A 24,177-nucleotide genomic window follows, 5' to 3' on the forward strand; every position below is an offset into this window, starting at 1 on the left:
AACTCCAAAAAGGGTGGGGGGGGTGGTTTCCTTCCCCCCCCCCACCGCAGGGTGGGCGCTCAGGGTCTAACCCGGGGGGCACACAGAGCCCCCCCCAGCTCTGCTTTCCCTCACCTCTAACCCGGGGGGGGGCACCACCCCCCCGGCGCTCCCCCCCCACCATTAATAATATCACTAATAATTTGCATTAAAGTTTATTTAACAGCTGCTGTGTGTGATTTTGGGGAGGGGGGGGTGTGGGGGTCCCTGTGCCCGGGTTGGGGGGGGGGGGTCCGTGCCCTCCCATCTTGTGCTGCCACCAGTGGGGGTGGGGGGGTGGTCTTGGGGTGCTGCCCCTCCCCAAGCCGCTCTTTTGGGGTGCAAGTGGGGGGTGGAGGCTGTGCTGGGGGTGAGGGGGAGGGGGTGTCCATCCTGGGTGCTGTGGTGCCATAGGGGGTAACCCCCCCCCAAAAGGAGGTGCTGGGGTGCCCCCCACCCCCACTACACCGCATGGGGGGAGAGGTCCTCGTCCTCGGTGGGGGGGCTGGTCCCCCCCAAAAGCGGTGGGTGGGGGGCGTCCCGGGCCAGCAGCAGCGCGAAGCCTGGGGGGAGAGTAGGGGTGAGATGGGGGGGTTGGGGGGCGTTGGGGAATTTGGGGGGTTTACGGGGGGGGTTTGGGGTACCTGGCGTGGCTTTGTGCAGGACGAGGTTCTCGCTGGGCTCGTCCCCCTGCAGAAAGTGGGAGGGACCTGAGGGGTCTCTGCACCCCCCCACTCGCCAGGGGACCCCACCCCACTTCCCATCCTGACCCCCACCCCAATCGCTCTCCTGACCCAGAACAGCCCCCAGGGTCCTGTGTTCCCCTCCCGCCCCCAGCCAGAGCGTCCCCCACCCCAAACCCTGCGGCCCCCCGGCCCCCATGTCCCCCAGCCCCACAATACCCCAGAACCCCATCCCGGCCCCCCACATTTCCCCCAGCCCCACAATGCCCCAAAACCCCATCCCGGCCCCCCACATTTCCCCCAGCCCCACATCGCCCCCCGCCCCACAATACCCCAAAACCTCATCCCGGCCCCCCACATTTCCCCCAGCCCCACATCGCCCCCAGCCTCTCCCGTACCTGCCCGAGGGGGGGTCCCGGCTCCCAGGGGGCCTCCCAGCCCCCCCCCCATTCGTGCCCCCCGATTCCATTGCGCCCCAAATCCTGGGGGTCCTGCACCGGGCGCGGGGGGCTGGGGCTGTGCAGGGGGGGCCCGGCCGGGGGTACTGGGGACCCCTCCCGCGGGCTGGGGGCATCCTCAAGCAGTGGCCCCAGAGATTCCCATGCTGGGGGGCTGGGGAGGGGGGGAGTGTCCGGGTGGGGCCCCTCCTGATCCCGGGGGGGGCTGGGAGTGCTGGAAGGAGGGAGGGGCTCTACCCCATAAGTGCTTTCAGAAGACCCCGGCCCAGAGGGGACAGGGGGGACCCCCATCCGGGGGGGACTGGGAGGGAGCCCAGACATGGCAGGGGGGGACCCTGACCTGGTGGTGGCAAAACTGGGGGTCTCCAGGGTGGCGGAGGGAGGGGTCCCCGTTCCCATGGGGCTGGAGGGGGTGCCAGGGGTGGCACACTGGGGGGTGGCCGTCACCGCAGGGCTGGGGGGGCTCCCAGGGGTGGCAGAGGGAGAGGTCCCTGTCCCCAAGGGGCTGTGGAGAGTCCCGGTGGTGGCACACTGCGGGGTCCCCGTCCCCACAGGACTGCTGGCATGGGGGGACCCTGCTCGGGCTGGGCTGGAGGGGGTCCCCGGGGTGCCCCATTGTGGGGTCCCTGACCCCACAGGGCTGACGGGGGTGCCGCTGGTGGCACACTGGGGGGTCCCCGTCCCCACAGGACTGCTGGCATGGGGGGACCCTGCTCGGGCTGGGCTGGGGGGCGTCCCCTGAGTGGCAGAGGGAGGGGTGCCCCTCCCCACGGGGCTGGCGGGGGTCCCGGTGGTGGCACACTGGGGTGTCCCTGTCCCCGCGGGGCCGGGGGGCAGAGGCGGCGGCGGCCGGCGGGGGCTGGGGGGCGGTGCCCCCTGGAGGCGCCGGGCGGGGGGGTCTGGGGGGGCTCCGGCCGGCGGAAGATGAAGGCGGATTCCGTCAGGCTGCGCTGGTACCGCAGGAAGGGCCGGCGGGCACCTGGCGGGGGCGAGGGGTCAGCAGGGACCCCCAGAGCCCCCCGTGCCCCCCAGCCCTTCCCTGGCACCTACCGGGGGCGCTGCCGGGCAGGGGGGATGTGGACGTGGACCCCGAGCGCTCCCGCTGCCGGAAGAATTCCCGGGGGTTCTGGGTGCGCTGGGAGACCAGGATGGCGGCTTCCTGCGGGACCGGGGGGTCAGCGGGGTGTGGCACAGCGCGCCGGGGGGCACCACGGCAGGGCCAGTGGCCCCTGTGACCCGGGGGCAGGGAGGGACCCGGTCCCGGCACTCACGGCCGCCGTGCCGCTGACCCCGGTGCGACCGCCGCGCTCCCGCTCGGCCGCCTCCTGCTCCCGCTGCTGCTGCTCCTGCGGGACACGGCAGCGATGGGAATCACGGATCCCTCAGGACGGAGCCTGGATCCCTCGGGACGGAGCCCTGGATGCCCTGGGATAGAGCCCTTACACCTGCCCAGGTCAGACCCCCGCCCCGGATCCCCCTGCAACAGATCTCCTGTATTCCTTGCGAGGGACCCGCTCGATCCCGCAGGATGGACACCCCGGATCCCCTGGGATGAACCCCTTCAGATCCTCCAGGACACACACCTAGAACTCCCTGAATCCTCCGGGATGGACCCCCTGAAACCCCCTGGGATGGCACTCCCCAGAGTCCCCGGGACGAACGCCCTGGATCCTGCTGGGATGGATCTCCCAGGACAGAGCCCCTCGATCCCCCCGAGACCCCCCCATTCCAGCCCCCTTCCCCTCACCCATCGCTCCTGCTCCTTCCTCCGCTCCTCCGCGTCCAGCCGCGCCTGCTCCTGCCTGCGGGGACCGGAGTTGGGGCGTCACGGAGGGGTTACAGGGGTGGGACACGGGAATGGGACATGGGCCAGGATGGGACGCAGATGGGAAACACCAGTGGGATATGGGGACGGGGACACGGGGCTGGGACAGGGATGGCGACACGGGGCTGGGACAGGGATGGAGCCCAGCGCTGCCCCTCACCGCCGCTCCTCGATGAGCCGCTCCCGCTCCTGCAGCCGCCGCTCCCGCTCGGCCGCCTGCAGCCGCTCCTCCTCCATGCGCTCCCGCTCCCAGCGCCGCCGCTGCTCCCGCTCCCGCTGCCGCTCCTGCTCCTTCCGCTGCTGCTCCTCGCGCTGCGCACGCACCGGGATCGGGGATCGGCACCGCGAATCGGCACCGGCAGCTGGACCGGGATCCCACCCGCCCCGGCACCAGGAGCGGCGCTAGGATCCCACGAGGATCCCGCTGCCATTGGCGCCGGCACAGGGAACCGGCACCGGGACTGGGAGCCCGCCACATTTCACACTGGGGCTTTCCCAGCCTCGGCACCAGGACCGGGACCGGGACCCCACCGACCTCACTGGCACTGGCACCGGCACTGGCACCAGAACCCCCCGGGGCTCGGCATTGGGACGGAAACCCCCCCACCCCATGGGCAGTGGGACCCCTGCAGCGTCGGCACCGCTGGGACCGGGACCCCACTGCACCCCACACCGGGACTGGGACCCCCACCAAGCTCGGCACTGGGACCCCTGGGCTCTGCCCCGAGGCAGCAGCCGTGACCCCATCCCCAGGATACCGGGGGACCCCCCAGCCCCCCGACCCCTCACCTCAGCCTGCTCCCAGAAGGAATCGCGCTGGGTGCGCTGCAGCTCCAGTGCCGGGTTGGTCTTGCGGTAGTTGGTTCCCTGGGGAGCACAGGGGGGTCAGGGTGGGACCCCCAACACCCCCTGCCCAGAGACCCCCGGGAAGGGCGAGCAAGCACCCACCGCCCCCCAGGTGCCCGCCCCATTCCCGCAGGGCCATCGGCCCAGCGAGACCCCCACTCACCACCAGCTCCGGGGGGTCCTGGGGGGTCCTCCTGGGAGGGCGAGGGGCGGGGGGCTCCAGCTGGGCCAGCACTCGGCGCAGCCCCTCCGCCGTCACCTCCTCGGGGCGGCGGGCGCTGATCACGGCCGTGGCCTCCTGCCACCGGCACGGGACAGGATGGGACAGTGTCACCCCTCCCACGGCCCGCCCCCCGCATGGATCCACACTCCCCGGGGAATCTCGGCACAATTCCCACGGACGCGTCAGATGTGGGACTGGATCCAGATGTGGGGCCGGATCCAGATCCCGGACCCAGACAGATCACCGGAAGCTGTTCCGGGGGATGGGGGCGGCAGGACCCCCCCCCACCCTCAGGACGGGACTGGGGGGGGCAGGGATCCCAACCACAGCTCCGGCACGGCGGCCAAGACTGGGAGCCCTGGGAAAGCGGCGGCTGAGTCAGCAGCGCCAGGAATGCGCCCGGGCACAGGCAAAGGTCGGGGCGGCGGGATGGAGGGGACAGGCGGGGCAGGAATGGGGAACGTGGGGGGGCGGGGACCCCGATACACCCCCCCAGCACCCCCCGAGGGCTCCGTGCCCCCCACTCACCCTGAAGAAGCTCCGGATGGCCGGCAGGTGCCCGGCACACGCCGCCCGCTGCGATTCCGGCACCTTTTCCCCCACCTGGCACCGCAGCCATTGCTCAGCCCGGGGGGGGGGTCCCGCCCGGGGTCCCCCCGAGCTGCGCCCCCGCACTCACCCAGCTGATAAGGACGATCCTGGGGCTGCCGGAGCCAGGATCGGGGACCCGGCACAGCCCGTACATGACGCTGCCCACAGAGAATTTTCCAGCGAGCTCATCCGGCCCCCCGGCTGTAAGGAGCGGGGGTCAGAGGGGGTACGGGGAAACTCGGGGGACCCTCCCAATACTCCCCAGCAGCGCCGCTCCCGGTACCTCCGGAATCCAGGAGCTTGAGGTCGTGGTGCTTCTCATAGCCAAAGACGGCCCTGGGGGGGGGAGAAAAGGGGAGAGGGTGGGGGGTCAAGGTGGGGGGGTCAGAGCGGGTGTCACACAAAGTGGGGGACCTGCCAGGCTCGGGCACCCCCCGGGCTCCCCCGTGCCACCAGCGTGGGATGAATTCATGGAAGTGCCGCCGGCGGCATCCGCCCCCGGGACAATGGGAATGTGGGAAGCGCCGGAGCGGCACGGCCCCCCCAGCGACCCCCCCCGTGCGGCGGTGCCGGGACCCCCCGCCCGGCCCTGGGAGGGCTCAGGGGGCCCCATCCCGGCGGGACCCTCCCGCCCCCCCGCCGGGCATTTCCAGCGGCTCTGCCCCTCTTTGTTCCCGCGTGGCTCCGGTTCGGGGCGCACGCGGGACGCGGCTGGGCACGGCTCCGGCAGCACGCGTGGAGCGCGGCGCGGCGGGGCACGTCACGCATGTCACGGCATGTCGCGACAGGCTGCGGCGCCACATGGCGGGACAGAGCCCGGCACGCGGCCGGGCGGGCGCCCGGGAGGAGCCGGCGCTGGAGCGGGTCCAGCCGCGCTCCGGGGGCAGAGAGCAATGCCCGGGCGGCCGGTGGCCGCGGTGACGGGCGGTCCCGTGACGCCGGGGGGTTGTGAGGCCGATTAGCCCCGGTGCTGTCGCCCCTCACCCCGGGATGGGAGTTTTGGGGGACACCGGCTCCGGCCCCGCGGCACCGGCACCGAACTGGGGCCAGCCCAGACCGGGACCGTCCCGGGATCCGCGCCCCCCGGTGCAGCCGGGCAGAATCTCCCTTTCCGCACCCCGGGGTGCTCCCCGCTCCCGCAGCTCCCCCCGGGCTCGTCCTGCCCCGGCCCCGGGCGGCGGCGCCGCTCCCAGCCCGGCGGCACCGGGAGGGACCGGGCGGGACGGGGCGAGACCGGCTGGGACTCCCGGTTCCCAGCGCGGCGGCGCGTAGAGCTCAGTCCTGGGACCCCCCCCCGCGGACCGGCACCCCCCGGCCGAGACCCCGGTGCGCCCCGGAACCCCTTCCCGGGGCCGGTAACGGTGCCTCTCGGGCCGCCCCCGACGCCCTGGCCCGTGCCGGTGCCTGTTCCTGCTCCCGTTCCCGGTCCTGTGTCCGGTGCCTGTCCCAGTGCTCATTGCCAGTCTCGGTCCCCTCTTCCGTTCCCGCCTCCGTTCCCGGTACCCTGTGCCGGCTCCTCATTCCCGGTGCCCTGTTCCCGGTCCTCCCTTCCGTCCCCGTTCCCGGGCTCCATTCCCGGCTCCCGTTCCCTCTCCCGGTGTCCCCCGCCCTCCCATTCTCACCAGTCGGTCCCAGCCCGGGGGTTCCCCACGTCCTCCCGCGCCGCCAGCAGCGCCAGCCGGTACCGCTCCAGCCCCGGCCCCGCCATCCCGATCCCGGGGCCGATCCCGATCCCGGGGCCGCCGCCGCCGCCCTGCGCCCGCCCCTCCCTCCCCCGCCACCCCCCCGGCACTTTCCACCGCCCACGGGCGGCACCGGGCGGGGCGGGGGCGGGAGCGGCCGGGAGGCACCGGCACGGGACGGGCGGCGCTGGGGGCGCGGGGAGCGGGTCCCGGGCCTGGGTCCCGCACTGGGACAGGGTCCCGTACCGGGATGAGGATCCTGTACCGGGATGGGAGTCTCGTACCGGGATGGGGGTCCTGTACCGGGATGAGGATCCCTGTATTGGGATGAGGATCCCTGTACTGGGATGAGGGTCCTGTACCGGGATGAGGATCCTTGTACTGGGATGAGGATCCCTGTACTGGGATGAGGATCCCTGTACTGGGATGGGGGTCCCGTACTGGGACAGGATCCCTGTACCAGGATGAGGGTGCTGTACCAGGATGAGGGTGCTGTACTGGGATGAGGGTGCTGTACCCGGATGAGGATCCCTGTACCAGGATGGGGGTCCTGTACCAGGATGAGGATCCCTGTACCAGGATGAGGATTCCTGTACCAGGATGAGGGTGCTGTACCGGGATGAGGGTGCTGTACCGGGATGAGGGTGCTGTGCCGGGATGGGGGTGCTGTACCGGGATGGGGGTGCTGTGCCAGATTCCCATTTCAGGACATGGATGCAGGTTCCAGGATCGCACTCTGGAATGTGTGTGGAGGCCCCAGGATCCCACACCAGGACACGGATGTCACACCAGCATGTGGGGCAGGTCCCAGGGGCCCACGCTGGGACGTGTGCCTGGGGCCAGCACTGGAATGTGGCTGCGGTGCCAGGATCCCACAGCTGGATGAGGGTTCCCAGACTGTCCCCCCTGTCCTTTCCCCCGTCCATGGAGCCTCTCCCCCCATTCCCTTTTTACACCGGGAAACGGGATTTTGGGGGCTGGGCCAGTCACCGGCTCCCCCTCGACCGTGAAGGTGGTGGCAGGGGGGTCTCGGGGACATTCCCAGCCCAGTGTCTGGCCCGGCCCGTCCCCACACGGCGCCTGTCCCACAGCCTCTCCCATCGTTCCCTTATTTGGGCACCGCGGCTGGAAAATCCCAAATCCCCAGGGGCGAAAAAAATGCTGGAAAATGGGATCTTGGGCCCAGCGACGGGCCCAGCCCAGTGTGTGGCGAGCCCTGCCACCCCCTGTCCTGGGGTCACCGGTGTCACCGGCGTCAGCGGCATTACTGGTGTCCCTGGTGTTGACGGTGTCACCGGTGTTACTTTTTACCGGTGTCACTCTTACTGATGCCACTGGTTTTACTGGTTTTGCGGGTACCGCTGCTGTCACTGCTGTCACTGCTGTCACTGCTGTCGCTGCTGTCGCTGCTGTCACTGCTGTCACTGCTGCCAGTGGCGTCAGTGCTTTTGCTGGTGAAGCCGGGAGTGCTGGTGTTACCGGTGTCACTGGTTTTACCGGTTCCGCTGGGGTTGCTGCTGTCACCGGTTTCACTGGTGGGTGCCACTGCTGTCACTGGTGTCCGTGGTGCCACGGCTGCCACTGCTGTCGCTGCTGTCACAGGTGCCCCTGGTGTCCCGGCTGTCGCCGCTGTCGCCGCTGTCGCGACCCCGCCCCCCCCGCGCCCCCCGCGTGGGCGTGGCCTCTCACCGGGGCGTGTCCCGTGGCCCCGCCCCGTGGGCGTGGCCGGCCCGCGGGGGTGGGCGTGGCCCTGAGGGGGGCTGAGCCGTCACGTGGCGGCGCGGCGCCCCCTGGCGGCGCTCCTTTGTCCGCGCGCGGGGCGGGGCCGCGGGGGGGGGGCGTGGCCGCGCGGGCGGTGCCGCGCGGGATTGGCGGGGCGGGGCGGGGCGGGGCGGGGCGTGCCGCGGCGGCGCGCGCTGATTGGCTGCCGGGCGGGGCGGGGCGGGGCGGGGCGGGCGGGGCGGGGGTCGGTAACGGGCCGGGGCCGGGCGGGGGGGGGGGGGGGCGCTGAGCGGGGCCGCTCCGCTGCCCGGGGCCCCCCGCGCCCCCATGGACCCCGACGTGGACTACGAGCGCCCCAACGTCGAAACCATCAAGTGCGTCGTGGTGGGCGACAACGCCGTGGGCAAGACGCGGCTGATCTGCGCCCGCGCCTGCAACGCCACGCTGAGCCAGTACCGGCTGCTGGCCACACACGTGCCCACCGTGTGGGCCATCGACCAGTACCGCGTCTGCCAGGAGGTGAGGGCCGGGGACACCGCCGGGCACGGCCGGACACCGAGCGGGGGAACAGCGGGAGGGGCGTTACCGGGGGACGCCGGGCACTGGGCATCGCCGGGCACTGAGGGGCACCGGGGCGAGGGGGGGAACAACAGGGGGTACCGAGCACCTGGGAGCAGCCGGTACCGCAAGGGACACCGAGGAGGGAGCCGGGAGGGGGTAGCGGGGGCACACCGGGGTGGTCCTGGTGGCTCCGGGCAGGGCAGTCGGTGACGGCGCCGTTCCCGGTGCCGTTCCCGGTGCCGACAGGTGCTGGAGCGCTCCCGGGATGTGGTGGACGAGGTCAGCGTCTCCCTGCGCCTCTGGGACACCTTTGGGGACCACCACAAAGACCGGCGCTTCGCTTATGGCAGGTGGGACCGCGACCCGCCACCGGAGCCCCACCCCCTACCACCACCACCCTGACCCCCGCCACCGGCACCCCCGAGACCCCCACCGCCACCCCAGCTCCTGTCACCGGCAGCCCAGCCCCCACCCCCAGCACCCCGAGCGCAAGCCCTGCCCATCCCGGGATGCACAGAGCCTAAGGAGCCCCTTGGGCTCCTGCCAGCGCCCAGGGAGCAGCCCTGGCACCCCAAACCCTCGGGGAGGGGCGGGACTGCCCCCACCCCCCTCCGGGGACAGCTTTGGGGGCACCGTGGCCCCAGCACTGAACCCCCAGAAGCCCCCGCCCCGAGCACAGACCGGCTGCTCACGGCCCCTCCGGAGCTGTGGGTGGGGGGCAGCTCCCGGGGGGCTCTTGCGGTGCAGGAATCATTCCGGGGGGCGCTGGGCTGGCCGCAGGAGAGGCCCCCCAGAACTCCCGTGGCCCCCCGGTTGTAAACAGCGTGTCCCCGTGGCCGCTGGCACGTCCGGGCTCTTATCGCCGCCGCCCCGCGCCAGCCCCGCGGCACCGCTAATCTCCCCGCGGCACGGCGGGGCTCCGCGGGTGGGGAGCTCCCCGGGACTGGGACGGCTGGGGAGGCCCTGTCCCCATGGCTCGCGGTGGCCCCGGGGCTGGCCGGGGGCCCCGGGGGGGCCGGTGGCGGCTATCTTGGTCTGGGACACGGGCCCGGCTCCAGCGGCGCCTCCCGGTCACGTCCCGTCCCGGCACGGACTAAAAACAACCCGGGCCCGGGGCCACGCGGCTGCTCCGGGGACCTGGGGGTACTGGCACCCACTCCGTGTCCCCTCGCACCATGTCCCCTGGCACCCCCCGCATGTCCCTGGCACCCTATAGCCCCGGAGCCAGGGCTGGGGTGGCAGTGGCCGCCCCACGGCGGGCGCGGGGGCGGAACTGGGGACGGCAGGCGTGGTCGGGCCCTGGTGCTGGGGGCTGGCACCCACCCAAGCACCCCCCGTGGGACCCCCCCATGGGTGCTCAGGGGCCGGGACCACCGCCATGCCGACCCGAATGGGGCAGCCCGTGGCGTGGCCGGCGGGGCTGACCCGAAGCCAGGTCCCGTCGGGTCCCTCCCGTCCCCTGTCCCTGTCACGGGGCTCCCAGAGGCCATGGAGTTCCCAGGGGGTCGTGTGGCTGCCGGGCGTCTGTGGGATTCCCATGGCTGTGGGGCTCTCAGGGGGTCCTGAGCCTCCTGGGGGGTCCCAGGCTGGGGACAGTGACCTGGGTTGGGGCTGGGAGCCCGGTGCCGCCTGAGCAGGGCGAGTTCGGGGACGCCGAGCGGCAGCGGGTGGCACCGGGCCAGCGCTGCCCTCCCGCTGCCGCTCCTCCCCGCAGGTCGGACGTGGTGGTGCTGTGCTTCTCGCTGGCGAACCCCAACTCTCTGCGGCACGTGAAGACCATGTGGTACCCCGAGATCAAGCACTTCTGCCCCCGCACCCCCATCGTGCTGGTGGGCTGCCAGCTGGACCTGCGCTACGCCGACCTGGACGCCGTCAACCGCGCGCGCCGGCCGCTGGCCAAGTGAGCCCCCAGAGTGTCACCCCCCCCAGCCCCACGGGGACAGGGACACCTCAGTGTGTCATCACCCCAGTCCCACTGAAATGGGGACCCTTCCCTGTGCTGCTGTGGGGCCCCCCAGTTTTGCCACCACCAGGTTAGGATGTGTCATTTCCCCACAGGATGGGGTCCCCCTGTGGGTCAGGGTCTTCTGACAGCACTTGTGGGGTGGAACCTCTGCCCTGCTCAGCGCTGCTGGGTTGGGGCCTCCCCTCCAGGCCCCCCTGGTACCCCCACAATGAGGGGCCACGCTGCCAGCACCCCCTGGCATGGCGATGAGACTTTCCATTCTTGGAATGAGGAGGGGCTGCCCTGGACACCCTCCTCAGGCCCCTGCCCTGTCCATGCCCCCCCAGGCCCATCAAGCCCTCGGACATCCTGCCACCGGAGCGGGGGCACGAGGTGGCCCAGGAGCTGGGGGTGCCGTACTACGAGACCAGCGTGGTGGCCCAGTTCGGGGTCAAGGACGTGTTCGACAACGCCATCCGCGCTGCGCTCGTGTCCCGCCGCCACCTGCAGTTCTGGAAGTCCCACCTGCGCAAGATGCAGCGCCCGCTGCTGCAGGCGCCCTTCCTGCCCCCCAAGCCCCCCCCGCCCCTCATCCAGGTGCCCGACGCCCCCCCCGGCCTTGGGGGCGGCCCGGCCGCGCTGTTCCAAGCCCCGCTCTGCGCCGACGTCGTCTTCCAGCTGCAGGGCGGCCACCGCGTCTTCGCCCACCGCGTCTACCTGGCCACCGCCTGCTCGCGCTTCTACGACCTCTTCACGCTGGAGGCGCCACTCGGGACCCTCGGCGAAGGGGACGGGGGGACCCGTGACCTGTCATCGTGGGGCCGCGGCTTCCTGAGCCTGCGCTGGGAGCCGGTGGCCGACCCGGTGGCGGGGAGGGAGCGGCGGATGGCGGTGGTGGCCATGGACCGGGGCGTGCGGCCGGAGCCGCTCCGCGCCGTGCTGGAATATTTGTACACGGGCCAGCTGGAGCGGCCCCACGGCGACCTGCGCCAGGTGGGCGCCGTGGCCGAGCTGCTGGAGGTGTTCGACCTGCGCATGATGGTGGCCAACGAGCTCAACCAGGAGAGCTTCATGAACCAGGAGATCACCAAGGCCTTCCACGTGCGCCGCGCCAACCGCGTCAAGGAGTGCCTGGCCAAGGGCGTCTTCGCAGGTATAGGGGGCGGGGATGGGGGGCTGTGGGGACAGGAGGGTCACCACTGTCGCCTCCAGATGGTGTCCCCTTCTCGTGGTGCCGGTGTGGTCACAGGGTAGTGGTCAATCTGAACCTCTCCCACCGCTGAGGGTTTTGGAGTCTGGGGTCCTGTCCCAGTCGGTCATGGAGGTGCTGCTGGGGTGGAGTGGCAGGTCTGGGCTGTGGTGGCCAAGGCAGAGGTGTCCCCATGGAAGGGTTGTCCAAGGGATTCTTGTCCCCAAGGCAGAGGTGTCCCCATGGAAGGGGCGTCCAAGGGATTCTTGTCCCCAAGGCAGTGGTGTCCCCATGGAAGGGGCGTCCAAGGGATTCTTGTCCCCAAGGCAGAGGTGTCCCCAGGGAAGGGTTGTCCAAGGGATTCTTGTCCCCAAGGCAGTGGTGTCCCCATGGAAGGGTTGTCCAAGGGATTCTTGTCCCCAAGGCAGTGGTGTCCCCATGGAAGGGTTGTCCAAGGGATTCTTGTCCCCAAGGCAGTGGTGTCCCCATGGAAGGGGTGTCCAAGGGATTCTTGTCCCCAAGGCAGAGGTGTCCCCATGGAAGGGGCGTCCAAGGGATTCTTGTCCCCAAGGCAGAGGTGTCCCCAGGGAAGGGGTGTCCAAGGGATTCTTTCCCCAAGGCAGTGGTGTCCCCATGGAAGGGGTGTCCAAGGGATTCTTGTCCCCAGGGCAGAGGTGTCCCCATGGAAGGGGTGTCCAAGGGATTCTTGTCCCCAGGGCAGTGGTGTCCCCATGGAAGGGGTGTCCAAGGGATTCTTGTCCCCAAGGCAGTGGTACTCAAGGGGTGGCTGTCCCTGGTCTGCTGTGTCCAAGGAGTGGCTGCCCCTGGGCTGGGGAGGACAAGGGGTATCTGAGCGGTGGCTTTACCCCCCTGAGCTGTCCCCTGTCCCCAGACGTGGTGTTCCGCGTGGATGACGGGGCGGTGCCGGCGCACAAGCCGCTGCTCATCGCCGGCTGTGACTGGATGAGGGCCATGTTCCGAGGGGGCTTCCGCGAGAGCTACGCCAGCGAGGTAAGGGCCAGGAGGGCACCTGTGGCTCTGTGGGGCAGGGTGGGCATCTTTGGTTGGGGTCAGGGGGCTGCTCAGACCCCCTGGCGCAGGGACACGTGTGTCCTACTTGCCTCTTGCAGAGGAGAAAGCTGGGAGCTGTGCTGGCTTGTGGGGGCTATTCCGGTGCTGTGCCAGCTCAGGCACTGCCAGGACGGTCCCCCTTTCCCCCAGCCCCCTTTGGGGGTGGCTCTGAGCTCCCCCCAAACCCCCCGACCCCACAGGTGTCCCTGCCCGGCACCAACTGCGCCTGCCTCCGCGCTGTCCTCGACTTCCTCTACACGGGGGTCTTCACCCCCACGCCCGACCTGGACGCCATGGAGCTGCTCATCCTCACGGACCGGCTGTGCCTGCCGCGGCTGCAGGCGCTCACCGGTGAGCCCCCCCCGCTCCCCACAGCCCCCCGTGGCCCCTGACGTCACCTGCCAATACCCTGCTGGTGCCGCGGGGACGGATCGATCGTCCCCGTGTGTCATTCGCTGTCCTTATGTAAGCGCGGGGGGGCCCAGCTGGCCCTGGGGGAGCACGTCCCCGGTGTGTGACCCCCCCCGCCGAGCCCCCGTTTCCCCCCTCTCCCAGAGCAATACGCCGTGGACGAGCTGCTCCGAGCCTTCATGCAGCGCGTGGAGATCGACGAGCAGGTCATCATCTACCTGGAGATGACGCAGGTATGGGGGGGGCTGGAGGGCACGGAGATCCTCGCGGAGGGCGTGCACAGAGACTCCTAGGTGATGGGGTGACCCCCCCCCAAAATCCCCCTGCCCCCCAGTTCCACAACGCCCGGCAACTGGCCGCGTGGTGCCTGCACTACATCTGCACCAACTACAACCGCGTGTGCCGCCGCTTCCCCCGTGAGATGAAGTTCATGTCCCCAGGTACGGCGTGGGCGCGGGGCGGGGGGCACGGGGAGGGGGTCCCCCGCCGTACCCTGAGCCCGGCGATGTCCCCGCAGAGAACCAGGCGCACTTCGAGCGGCACCGCTGGCCCCCGGTGTGGTACCTGAAGGAGGAGGATCTGTACCTGCGCTCCAAGAAGGAGCGGGAGCGCGAGGAGCAGCTGCAGCGCAAGCAGCACCCCCGCAGCAAGTGGTGCTTCTGGAGGCCCTCGCCCCCCGTGTCCTGAGCGGGGGGCTCGGGGAGGGGACCCCCGTGTGGGGCTGGGGGGCTCGGGAGGGCTGGGAGCCCCTGTGCTGAGCAGGGAGTTCGGCCCAGGGATCCCGAACCGAGATCCCGATCCCCCGGGATCCCTGCACTGAACCCAAGTGCAGGGTTGGGGGGCTCAGCTGGGCTGGGGGTCCCTGTGGTGAGTGGGGGGCTTGGCTGGGGGTCCCTGTGCTGAGCAGGAGGCTCAGGCCCTGGGACCCCACACTTGACTGGGGGGCTCAGCTGGGCTGGGGGTCCCTGTGTGGAGTGAGGGGCTTGGGCCTGGGGTTTTTATAAAGGGCTGGGGGGCTCAGCTGGGCTGGGGGTCCCTGTGCTGGGCTGAGGGGCTCGGGCTCAGGACCACCACTCTTGGCTCCAGGGATCCCACACTGAACAGAGGGGGTGGACCCAGGAACCCCCACCCAGGGCTGTGGCTCTCTGCCCTGGGACCCCCCCCCCCAACCACTGAACCAGGGGGCTTGGCCAGGGTGGGGGTCCTCCAAGGGCTTGTTTACCCCCCACCCTGGCTGTTTACAGGCTCTGCCAGGTCGCAGCCCCCCGGTCCCACCGTGCCTTTCCCCGGCGGGGGGGGGGGGGCCGTGCTGAGCCCCCTCCCCCCGGCAGGGCCCCCCCGCCGCGGCCAACGCTGGTGCTACCTCTGACCGAGCAGTATTTGGGGCTGGGGGTGCGCAGGGAGCGGGGGCTCTGCCGCTCCCCCTCTCTTTTCTGGGGGGTCCCCACCCCCGTAGGGCTCTCTGGTGCTGTATTTTCTCCCTCCCCCCGCCCCACGGCGGGGAGGGGGGGAGCCAAGCTGTGAGCAGGGCGGGGTGGGTGGGGGGTGGGCGCGGGGAGGGGGTCCCTGGGTGCTTGTGTGGCTGCGAGAGCCCCCGGCTCATCTCTGTGCCTTGGACGGGCCCCCGGCGCCGGGCTGTGTCCCGGGGGGGGGGATCATTGTCCGTGTCCCGGGGGCGCGGCATTGTCGCTGTCCCCGGGATGTGTCCCCCCCACCCCGCAGTGAGGCGGGGGAGGGGGGACACCGTCCCCGCCCCCGGGCTGAACTGCACAACCGTTTTTAAACTTTTTTTATCCCAGGAGCACAGCGGCCCCACCCGGCCCGGAGCGGGGCCCCCCCCACCTCAGCAGCGGCTGTTTTAACCTTTAATAAAGCTTTTTGTAACGGAGCCGGACTCTGCTGGGCCCCCCCGACCCTGCTGTGCCCCCCAACAGGCGAGCCCCCCGCCCCCCCAGGAAGGAGTGACGCGGGGGGGCTTCACTGGGGTGTATTTATTGGGGGTGGGGAACAGACGTGGGGGGACCTGACCCACACACTGGGGGGGACACGAGTGGGACATACAGCGTGGGGGCGTCACTTGTGGGTGGGGGAGTTCCTCGCCACGGCAAGATGGTGGGGTGGGGGGGGGGTTCCCCCACCTCGGGGCCTGCCCCAGGCTGAGCCCCCCCAGCTACAGGGCTGGGCCCCCCATTCCCCCCTCCCAGCCTCGCAGGCCCTGGGAGCAGAGCCTGGGGTCACCTCGGCTCCCATGGAGGGGGGGTCAGGGACAGTCGGGGGGGGCTGGAGGGGACCTGGGGATGTCCCTGGGGTCCCGCTGCAGCTGCTGCTGCCGTTTCCAGCCCCGGAGCACAGCTGGGGCCTTAAACATCTGGCCAGTGGCCACGGGACTGCAGCGTCCCTTGGGGATTTGGGATGCTGTGGGGGGGTGGGATGCAGGATCCCCCAGGTCCCCCATGTCCCCCTGGCCTCCCTCCCCCCTTTTTTTCCCTCCCCAGTGGCCGTGGCTGGCAGATGCTGCACCCTGGCTCGCTGGGCTGGGCTCGGGGCTCTCCCGGCCGGAGCAGCAGGTAGCACAGGTTTCCCGGGATCCTCCCGTCTGAGCCGGGCCTGTTCCCAGCCACGCCACCCTCCGGGAAGGGTGGGAGCCACGGGAGGATCCCGGAGCCGGTGGCAGCCACGGGAGGATCCCCTCGGGGATGCTGGAGCTGGAGCAGCTCCCAGCCCTCGGGAGGGCTTCGGGCAGGGGGGGATCCTGGCCAGGCTCCCGGAGGATCTGCAGGGGGGTCTGTGCTCACCCCACAGCCACGGCCGCGCTGCCGGGGCGCGCCGGCATTCCCGGTGCTGCCGATATTGCCGGCAGCCCCGGCTCAGGCGGGGCCGTAGCAGACGATCTCGCTCAGGTCGTAGCCGGTGACAGCGAAGGTGTCCCCAGCGGGGTCGCAGAAGCGGGCGCCACAAACCTGCGTGTCTGTCACGCACTCGGCGTGGCAGTGCTGCATCTGCGGGGGGAGCGGGTCCAGACGCAATTCCAGGATTTCCACGGCAGCCACAGCTCCAAGGGCCACATCCCTGTCCCTTGTCCCCAGTCCCCGTGGAGCAGCCGTGGCTCCAAGTCCCGTGTCCGTGTCCCAAGCCGGGACTCACCTCGATGTCATCGGTGTCCGGGTTCCTGCTGAGCTTCCAGACGTGGACAAAGGAATCCTCCGCACCCGACAGCAGCTGCGAGGGGAGAGGAGGGACCGTGGGGACACCACGGAGGTGGCAGTGCCATTGGCAGGATGGACACTGGGGTGGGATGCTGGGGTGGGATTTCAGGTTGGAATGCCAGGTGGGATGTGGGGTGGGATGCCAGGTTGGAATTCAAGGTGGGATGCCAGGCTGAGATTTCAGGTTGGGATTTCAGGTTGGAGTGCCAGCTGGGATACTGGGGTGGGGATGCCAGGGTGGGATGCAGGTTGGGATTTCAGGCTGGAGTGCCAGGTAGGATGTCAGGACAGAATGCCAGGTTGGGATTTCAGGCTGGAGTGCCAGGTAGGATGTGGGGTGGGATGCAGGTTGGGATTTCAGGTTGGAATGCCAGATGGGATGTGGGGTGGGATGCAGGTTGGGATTTCAGGTTGGAGTGTCAGGTAGGATGTCAGGACAGAATGCCAGGTTGGGATTTCAGGTTGGAATGCCAGATGGGATGTGGGGTGGGATGCAGGTTGGGATTTCAGGCTGGAGTGCCAGGTAGGATGTCAGGACAGAATGCCAGGTTGGGATTTCAGGTTGGAGTGCCAGGTGGGATGTGGGGTGGGATGCCAGGTTGGGGTTTCAGGTTGGAGTGCCAGGTAGCGTGTCATGATGGAATGCCAGGTTGGGATTTCAGGTTGGAACACCAGGTGGATGTCGGGGTGGGATACTGGGCAGGATGCCAGCGTGGGATGCTGAGTGCGATGCCAGGTGTGACTCCGGGTGTGACCCCTGTCCCCTCCGTACCTTGCCGGTGAGCGGTGCCAGGTCAAGCGCGTAGATCCAGCGGGCGTGGGCGCTCACCTGGGCACGGATCCGCCCCGACCCCGCTTCCCACAGCCGGATCTGCCCGTTCCCATAGCCCGCAGCCACGATCCCGTTCCACAGCGCCACCGAGGAGCAGGTGCAGCTGGACACAGAGCCACGTGTCACCACCTCAGGGGTGTCCCTCCCTCGTGTCCAACACCCTGCGGGATCCCCGGGGCTCACCCAGATCCCGGGATCTTCCCGAGCAGGGTGAACTCCTCCCCGCTGCTCCAGAGGCAGAGGGTCCCGGAGTCGTCGGCTGTCACCAGGTCCCCAGCCCCGTCCTGTGGGGAGAGATGGCTCAGGGGCACCGGGCACTGTCCCCAGCTCTGGGATGGCACTGGGCGCTGTCCCACGGGCACCAGGACAAGCTGGAACAGCTCCTCAAGTGCTGACGGGTCCCGGCCGGAGCGGGGCCGGGAGCGCCCGCGGGCGGCTCCGTTGGAACTCGTCTCTGCCCACGCTGCCACGCCAGGGTGGATTTCGAGGAAGAATCAGGGCACCCCTCCCTCCGTGAGGATTCCCAGCTCCTCCTGGCCCTGGGAATGTCCCAGTGCATCCCGGGGAACCCTCGGAGCAAAGCCCAGGGGGTGTGTGAGGGGACAGGCGGCAGTGGGAGGCGACACAAGAGCTCCGTGTCCCCACGGTGACACAGCAGCTCGGGAATGGGATCTGGGGGATGAATTCCTTGGGGATCCCAGAGCAAGGAAAGTTCAGTGACTCATCAGGGAAAGTGCTGAGTGGGAGGAAACTGGCTGGTGAGTCTGCAGGGACCTGCCCTGTGAGCTTCCAGTGCCTAAGGAGGATCCAGGAGAGATGGGAGGAATTTGGGACAAAGGATGGCGTGACAGGACAGAGGGAATGGCTTCCCACTGGAGAAGGGGAGATTTGGGTGGGATTTTGGGAAGGAATCCTTCCCTGTGAGGCCCTGGCACAGGCTGCCCAGAGAAGCTGAGGCTGCCCCTGGATCCCTGGAAGTGTCCAAGGCCAGGTTGGAGCCGCCTGGGCTAGTGGAAGGCGTCCCTGCCCATGGCAGGGAGTGGGACTGATGAGATTTAGGGTCCCCCTCTCCCCCCATACCGGGGCCTGGCCCTGCTCGGCCGCGATGTCGGTGATGGGATCCCGGTGCTGCTCCAGGACCTCGCTCAGCGTCACGTTGGTCCCTTTTGGGGGGACGTCAAACACCAGCACGGCCCCAAAGGACGTCCCTGGGGGGTCGGGGGGTCAGCAGGGCCGGGCCACCCCAGGGCCAGCACCCTGCCCACGCCCCGGGCTCACCCACGCAGATGAAGCGGCCGCCGGCCGCGGCGATGCCTCGGGCGAACACGGAATGTGCTGGAAGGGAACAGGTTTGTGTCACTCCTGGGCAGGGACAGGAACTGGAGGCCACACCCCAGCCCTGGCGCAGGTTTGGGTCTGTCACGTGAAGGTATTTTGAGGAGCTGGTGTCCAGGAGCTGGGGAAGGGGCTCAGCCTGGAGAAAAGGGGCATCAGGGGGTGTGGGAAATGGATTTGTAGAACATTTTCAAAGTTTGACAGAGGGGTTGGACAAATGGGGAACGAGTGGCTCTGCACAGCTCCCTGACAGGAGGGTGTGGTAATCACATATCCTCTGAACAGAGAGAGACAGAGCTTCCCCAGGATTTTCCTGGGAAGCTGTGAGAAGCCTCAGAGAAAAGAATGAGAAATAATTCTTATCAAAGAATTGATGAACAAATCAATTAACAAATCTTCACTTAACATATCTTCACTTGCTGCCCCTGTTGCGCACATGTGGAATGCGTTATGGAGATTTGTTTACCAAAAAGGGATTCCTTAATTAGGCACCAGTGACAGCATTTAGATTTTTCAAAGACTGTACCACACCGTCTATAATACAGTGTAATACAATCAAACAATTAACCAACCTCCTACAATCATAAAATCAATGCTAATTATCACCCAGCGGGGACCCCTGCTACGATAGGAGGGGACAGCCAGGGAACAAGGGACAGGATGAGGGGGAACAACCCCAAGCGGTGCCACGGGAGGTTTAGCTTGGATAACGGCAAAATTCCTTCCTGGACAGGGCTGGAATTTCCAGTCCCCACCCCTGGGGGGGATCTCCCAGCCCTGTGCATGTGGCACTTGGGGACACGGGCAGGGGTGGCGGGGGCAGCGCTGGGGGACCCGGAGGGGCTCACCTGCCGGGAGCTCCGGGACGTCCAGCGCGTGCCAGAACACCATGGTGGAGCCGTCAGCCTCGTACATCTGCCACGGGGGGACAGGCTGGGGCACTCTGCGGGGGGACAGGGGGACCCCCGGGACCCCCCACGTGTCCCCCCCAGGCCTCACCTGGACCCCACGCTGGGATGTGAGCACCAGCAGCGCCCGCGGCGGGAGCTCGCACCACGCGGCCTGCGGGGACAGAGCGGGGGACACTGCGGGACCCCGCCGTCCCCGCGCCCCCAAAGCCTCCCTCCACCCCCACCTCCTCTGGGTCTTCCCCTGGAGAACCCCCAAAATCCCTTCCTGAAGCCTCCCAAACTCTCCCTGTGGAGCCTCCCAAACTCTTAGCCCTGGATCAGGAACCCCCAAATCTCCTCCTGGATCAGGAACCCCCAAATCTCCTCCTGGAGCCCCCAAACCAATCCTGGAGCCTCTCAAACCCCTCCTGGAGCCCCCAAACCCCTCCTCTTGGAACAGGAGCCTCCCAATCCCCTCCTGAAGTCCCCCCAAATCCTCCTCCTGGAACACAAGCCCCCAAATCTTCTCCTGGAGCCCCCCAAACCCCTCCTCCTGGAGCAAGAGTCCCCCAGATCTCCTCCTGGAGCCCCCAAACCCCTCCTGGAGTCCCCAAATCTCCTCCTGGAGCCCCCCCAACTCCTACCCCTGGAACAGGAGCCCCCAAACCCCTCCTGGAGTCCCCAAATCTCCTCCTGGAGCCCCCAAATCTTCTCCTGGAGCCCCCCAAACCCTTCCTCCTGGAGCAAGAGTCCCCCAGATCTCCTCCTGGAGCCCCCAAACCCCTCCTGGAGCCCCCAAATCTCCTCCCCCTGGAACAGGAGTCCCCAAACCCCTCCTGGAGCCCCCAAATCTCCTTCTGGAGCCCCCCAACTCCTAGCCCTGGAACAGGAGTCCCCAAACCCCTCCTGGAGCCCCCAGATCTCCTCCTGGAGCCCCCAAACCCCTCCTGGAGCCCCCAGATCTCCTCCTGGAGACCCCCAACTCCTAGCCCTGGAACAGGAGTCCCCAAACCCCTCCTGGAGCCCCCAGATCTCCTCCTGGAGCCCCCAAACCCCCCCTGAAGCCCCCAAATCTCCTCCTGGAGCCCCCCAAACCCCTCCTCCTGGAGCAAGAGTCCCCCAAACCCCTCCTGGAGCCCCCAAATCTCCTTCTGGAGCCCCCCCAACTCCTAGCCCTGGAACAGGAGTCCCCAAACCCCTCCTGGAGCCCCCAGATCTCCTCCTGGAGCCCCCCCAACTCCTAGCCCTGGAACAGGAGTCCCCAAACCCCTCGTGGACCCCCCAAAGCCCTCCCCAATCTCCTCCTAGAGCCCCCAGACCCCTCTCCCGGGGGGCAGCGCCCTGCCCCAGGTGTGTTCGATATTCCCACACCTCAATCCCTGCTGGCCTCAAGGACCCCCCCCCAAACCCCCTCAGGGGGCTCCTGTGCCCTCCCCGCACTCTGGGCCCTGCAGGATCCCGAAGCCCCCCGCCTCATTTCAGCGCCAGGGAGGTGCCAGGGCCGTGTCCCACCCCCCCCCGCCCGGTGCCAGCAGGGACGGAGGCTGTGCCCACCCCTCACCTGCGTGAGCAGCGGGGTGCTGAGGGCAGAGCCCCCTCCCCGCGCCTGCAGCTGCCGGGGGGGCCCCTCGCTGCCCAGCAGGCTGAGGGTGCTGCCGTGCACGGCGCCGAAGGCCGGGGGCCGGCCGGGGGGGCACAGCACGGCCAGGTTGTTGTACAGGGCCGAGCTGCTGCTCCGCAGGGCCAGGCCGCGCTCCCGCCGGTACGGCCTGAGCGGGGCACAGCGAGAGCGAGCCGCGGCTGGGCTGGCTCCGCAGGGCGGGCGGACCCCGGGGGTGCGGGAAGATTCGGGGGGGAATGGGGGCGGGTCCGAGGGGGGACAGGGATGGATCCGCACGGGGAGGGGTCGGTCCAGGGAGCGGGGGGCTGATCCAGGGGGGTCCGGGGAGCTCCAGGGGGCTGATCCCGGGGAGCAGATCCAGGGGGCTGATCCCGGGGAGTGGGGGGCAGATGCAGGGGGGTCCGGGGAGCTCCAGGGAGCTGATCCCGGGGAGCGGGGGGCAGATCCAGGGGGCTGATCCCGGGGAGCGGGGGACAGATCCAGGGAGCTAATCCCGGGGAGCGGGGGGCAGATCCAGGGGGCTGATCCCGGGGAGCAGATCCAGGGGGCTGATCCCGGGGAGCGGGGGGCAGATCCAGGGGGCTGATCCCGGGGAGCGGGGGGCAGATCCAGGGGGCTGATCCCGGGGAGCAGATCCAGGGGGCTGATCCCGGGGAGCGGGGGGCAGATCCAGGGGGGTCCGGGGAGCTCCAGGGGGCTGATCCCGGGGAGCAGATCCAGGGGGCTGATCCCGGGGAGCAGATCCGGGGGGCAGATCCAGGGGGCTGATCCCGGGGAGCGGGGGGCAGATCCAGGGGGCTGATCCCGGGGAGCGGGGAGCAGATCCAGGGGGCTGATCCCGGGGGGCAGATCCAGGGGGGTCCGGGGAGCTCCAGGGGGCTGATCCCGGGGAGCAGATCCAGGGGGCTGATCCCGGGGGGCAGATCCAGGGGGGTCCGGGGAGCTCCAGGGGGCTGATCCCGGGGGGCAGATCCAGGGGGGTCCGGGGAGCTCCAGGGGGCTGATCCCGGGGAGCAGATCCAGGGGGGTCCGGGGAGCTCCAGGGGGCTGATCCCGGGGAGCAGATCCAGGGGGGTCCGGGGAGCTCCAGGGGGCTGGGGGCAGAGCCACCCCTCTCCCCTCCCAGCGCCCCCCACAATCCCCGGCCCAAGCTCCTCTGCCAGGGACCCCACCCCGGACCCCCGGCCCTCCCCGAGCCCCCCGCCCTGCCCGTCCCGCCCTCCCCGAGGCCCGTTCCCGGTTCCCCCTCAGTGCCCCCCGGTTCCCTCTCTCCCCCTCCCCGCTCACCCAGTGCTCGCCGCCGCCATGGAGACGCGTCGCGGCGTGATGACGTCAATTGGCGTCGCGCAGTGGTTACGTCACGTTGCCGTGGAGCCCGGGACGCCAAAGGGGCGGGGATGGCCGAGGTGGGACTGGGAGAACTGGGAGAACTGGGAGAACTGGGAGAACTGGGAGAACTGGGAGAACTGGGAGGCGGCAAAGCGGGGCAAAGGGGGCGGGGGCTGGCTGGGGGATGTGGGGAGTTGGGGTGTACTGGGATATACTGGGCTATACTGGGATCAGCTGGGAGGCCCTGCTGGGGTGGGCTGGGATGAGCTGGGATGTACTGGGATGAGCTGGGATGTACTGGGATGGGCTGGGATGTACTGGGATGAGCTAGGATGGGCTGGGATGTACTGGGATGAGCTGGGAGGCCCTGCTGGGGTGGGCTGGGATGAGCTGGGATGTACTGGGATGAGCTGGGATGGGCTGGGATGTACTGGGATGCGCTGGGATGAGCTGGGATGGGCTGGGATGTACTGGGATGAGCTGGGAGGCCTTGCTGGGGTGGGCTGGGATGTACTGGGATGAGCTGGGAGGCCCTGCTGGGGTGGGCTGGGATGAGCTGGGATGTACTGGGATGAGCCGGGATGTACTGGGATGTACTGGGATGGGCTGGGGGGCCATGCTGAGGTGGGCTGGGATGAGCTGGGATGTACTGGGATGAGCCGGGATGTACTGGGATGTACTGGGATGGGCTGGGGGGCCATGCTGAGGTGGGCTGGGATGAGCTGGGATGTACTGGGATGAGCCGGGATGTACTGGGATGTACTGGGATGGGCTGGGGGGCCATGCTGAGGTGGGCTGGGATGAGCTGGGATGTACTGGGATGAGCCGGGATGTACTGAGATGTACTGGGATGGGCTGGGGGGCCATGCTGAGGTGGGCTGGGATGTACTGGGCTATACTGGGATGAGCTGGGAGGCCCTGCTGGGATGTACTGGGATGAGCTGGGCTATACTGGGATCTACTGGGATGCACTGGGCCATACTGGGATCTACTGGGAGGTACTGGGCTATACTGGGATGTACTGAGATGCACTGGGATGAGCTGAGGGGCCACGCTGGGCTGCGTGGTGCCGTACTGGTCTATACTGGGGCGCACTGGGCTGCTCCCGCCGGGGCAGCGGGAGCTCTGGGTGTCTCTGGCCCCGCGCAGAAAGCGAAACCCCCCGGGGCCGCCGCCAGATCGAAGCAGGACAAGCCACGAACGCCCGGCCGAGCCCGGCCCCGGCAGTCCAAGAAGGCGTCCCCCAAAACCCCCGGGCGGAGCCCGACCCAGCCCACCCCGTCCCCCGATGCCGCGTCCCTGCCCCGGGAGCCCGTGCACGTCGGGCCCGTCCTGGACGAGCTCCTGGAGCGGGTCCTGACCGAGTGCGCGCTGGCGGCCGCGGCTCGGCAGGTGAGAGACCCCCCTCCCACCGCACCCCCAAAGATCTGGGGAGGTTTTGGGGGGCCGGGAGTTGCGGGCGGGGTCTCAGCGCTGTGTCCGCAGCGGGTGCCCTTCACGGTGGCGCGGGCGCGGGACGCCATCCTGTTTGTCGCCGAGTGGCGGTTCCTGGTGCGGGACGACGGGGACCCGGACCCCGAGGGCGACCCGGATCCCGAACGGGACGGAGTCTGGAAGGAGGACGAGGAGCCCCAAACCTGCTTCTGGGACGCCTGGACGCCGGGCGTTGTCGCCGTCGCGGAGGCCTCCGTGCCCTCGGAAGAGGTGAGACGTTCCCCGAGCCCCCCGGAACCTGCCCG

General features: G+C 69.4%; 3 protein-coding genes across 5 annotated transcripts; 1 reads left to right on the forward strand and 2 right to left on the reverse strand.

The window, feature by feature from the left end:
- Nucleotides 1–350: 350 nt before the first annotated feature.
- Nucleotides 351–6,416, reverse strand: LOC137473262 (drebrin-like). Its single transcript, XM_068189127.1, has 14 exons — nt 6,267–6,416; nt 4,928–4,980; nt 4,733–4,845; nt 4,582–4,656; nt 3,994–4,128; nt 3,774–3,851; nt 3,145–3,296; nt 2,907–2,961; nt 2,431–2,505; nt 2,210–2,318; nt 1,960–2,138; nt 1,100–1,897; nt 663–708; nt 351–581 (listed from the first exon to the last, which is right to left on the reverse strand). Exons 1-14 carry the CDS (start codon nt 6,350–6,352, stop codon nt 481–483), a joined length of 2,055 nt encoding a protein of 684 aa, XP_068045228.1. The 5' UTR covers nt 6,353–6,416; the 3' UTR covers nt 351–480.
- Nucleotides 6,417–8,289: 1,873 nt separating this feature from the next.
- Nucleotides 8,290–14,754, forward strand: LOC137473260 (rho-related BTB domain-containing protein 2-like). 3 transcript variants are annotated; one of them, XM_068189122.1, is made up of 9 exons: nt 8,290–8,567; nt 8,856–8,959; nt 10,324–10,509; nt 10,902–11,707; nt 12,636–12,754; nt 13,015–13,165; nt 13,370–13,458; nt 13,560–13,665; nt 13,743–14,752. In XM_068189122.1, the coding sequence occupies exons 1-9, from the start codon at nt 8,376–8,378 to the stop codon at nt 13,910–13,912; spliced, it is 1,923 nt and encodes a 640-aa protein (XP_068045223.1). In that variant the 5' UTR covers nt 8,290–8,375; the 3' UTR covers nt 13,913–14,752. The 3 variants fall into 3 exon arrangements, with proteins under 3 accessions (XP_068045223.1, XP_068045224.1, XP_068045226.1); XM_068189123.1 differs by lacking the exon at nt 8,856–8,959 and having other exon boundaries at nt 8,430–8,567; nt 13,743–14,754; XM_068189125.1 differs by lacking the exons at nt 8,290–8,567; nt 8,856–8,959 and adding an exon at nt 9,007–10,231 and having other exon boundaries at nt 10,274–10,509; nt 13,743–14,754.
- A 988-nt stretch (nt 14,755–15,742) lies between these two features.
- Nucleotides 15,743–22,532, reverse strand: WDR54 (WD repeat domain 54). Its single transcript, XM_068189126.1, has 10 exons — nt 22,397–22,532; nt 21,050–21,257; nt 19,598–19,660; nt 19,447–19,513; nt 18,542–18,598; nt 18,344–18,471; nt 17,447–17,547; nt 17,204–17,366; nt 16,370–16,444; nt 15,743–16,224 (listed from the first exon to the last, which is right to left on the reverse strand). Exons 1-10 carry the CDS (start codon nt 22,414–22,416, stop codon nt 16,093–16,095), a joined length of 1,014 nt encoding a protein of 337 aa, XP_068045227.1. The 5' UTR covers nt 22,417–22,532; the 3' UTR covers nt 15,743–16,092.
- Nucleotides 22,533–24,177: the final 1,645 nt, after the last annotated feature.

Source organism: Anomalospiza imberbis, chromosome 4, assembly GCF_031753505.1.
Source record: "Anomalospiza imberbis isolate Cuckoo-Finch-1a 21T00152 chromosome 4, ASM3175350v1, whole genome shotgun sequence".
NCBI classification, from domain to species: domain Eukaryota; kingdom Metazoa; phylum Chordata; class Aves; order Passeriformes; family Viduidae; genus Anomalospiza; species Anomalospiza imberbis.

Excerpts from the sequence above, each read along its gene's own strand:
- LOC137473260 (XM_068189122.1), top strand. The coding sequence starts at position 8,376 with ATGGACCCCGACGTGGACTACGAGCGCCCCAACGTCGAAACCATCAAG. Across the intron at positions 8,960-10,323 it reads CGGCGCTTCGCTTATGGCAG|GTCGGACGTGGTGGTGCTGT; the intron begins GTGGGACCGCGA and ends TCCTCCCCGCAG. Across the intron at positions 12,755-13,014 it reads GCGAGAGCTACGCCAGCGAG|GTGTCCCTGCCCGGCACCAA; the intron begins GTAAGGGCCAGG and ends CCGACCCCACAG.
- LOC137473262 (XM_068189127.1), bottom strand. The coding sequence starts at position 6,352 with ATGGCGGGGCCGGGGCTGGAGCGGTACCGGCTGGCGCTGCTGGCGGCG. Across the intron at positions 2,506-2,906 it reads GGAAGGAGCAGGAGCGATGG|GAGCAGCAGCAGCGGGAGCA; the intron begins GTGAGGGGAAGG and ends CGTGTCCCGCAG. Across the intron at positions 582-662 it reads CCTGCACAAAGCCACGCCAG|GCTTCGCGCTGCTGCTGGCC; the intron begins GTACCCCAAACC and ends CTCTCCCCCCAG.
- WDR54 (XM_068189126.1), bottom strand. The coding sequence starts at position 22,416 with ATGGCGGCGGCGAGCACTGG. Across the intron at positions 18,472-18,541 it reads CGGCCGCTTCATCTGCGTGG|GGACGTCCTTTGGGGCCGTG; the intron begins GTGAGCCCGGGG and ends CCGACCCCCCAG. Across the intron at positions 17,367-17,446 it reads GGGAAGATCCCGGGATCTGG|CTGCACCTGCTCCTCGGTGG; the intron begins GTGAGCCCCGGG and ends CTCTGTGTCCAG.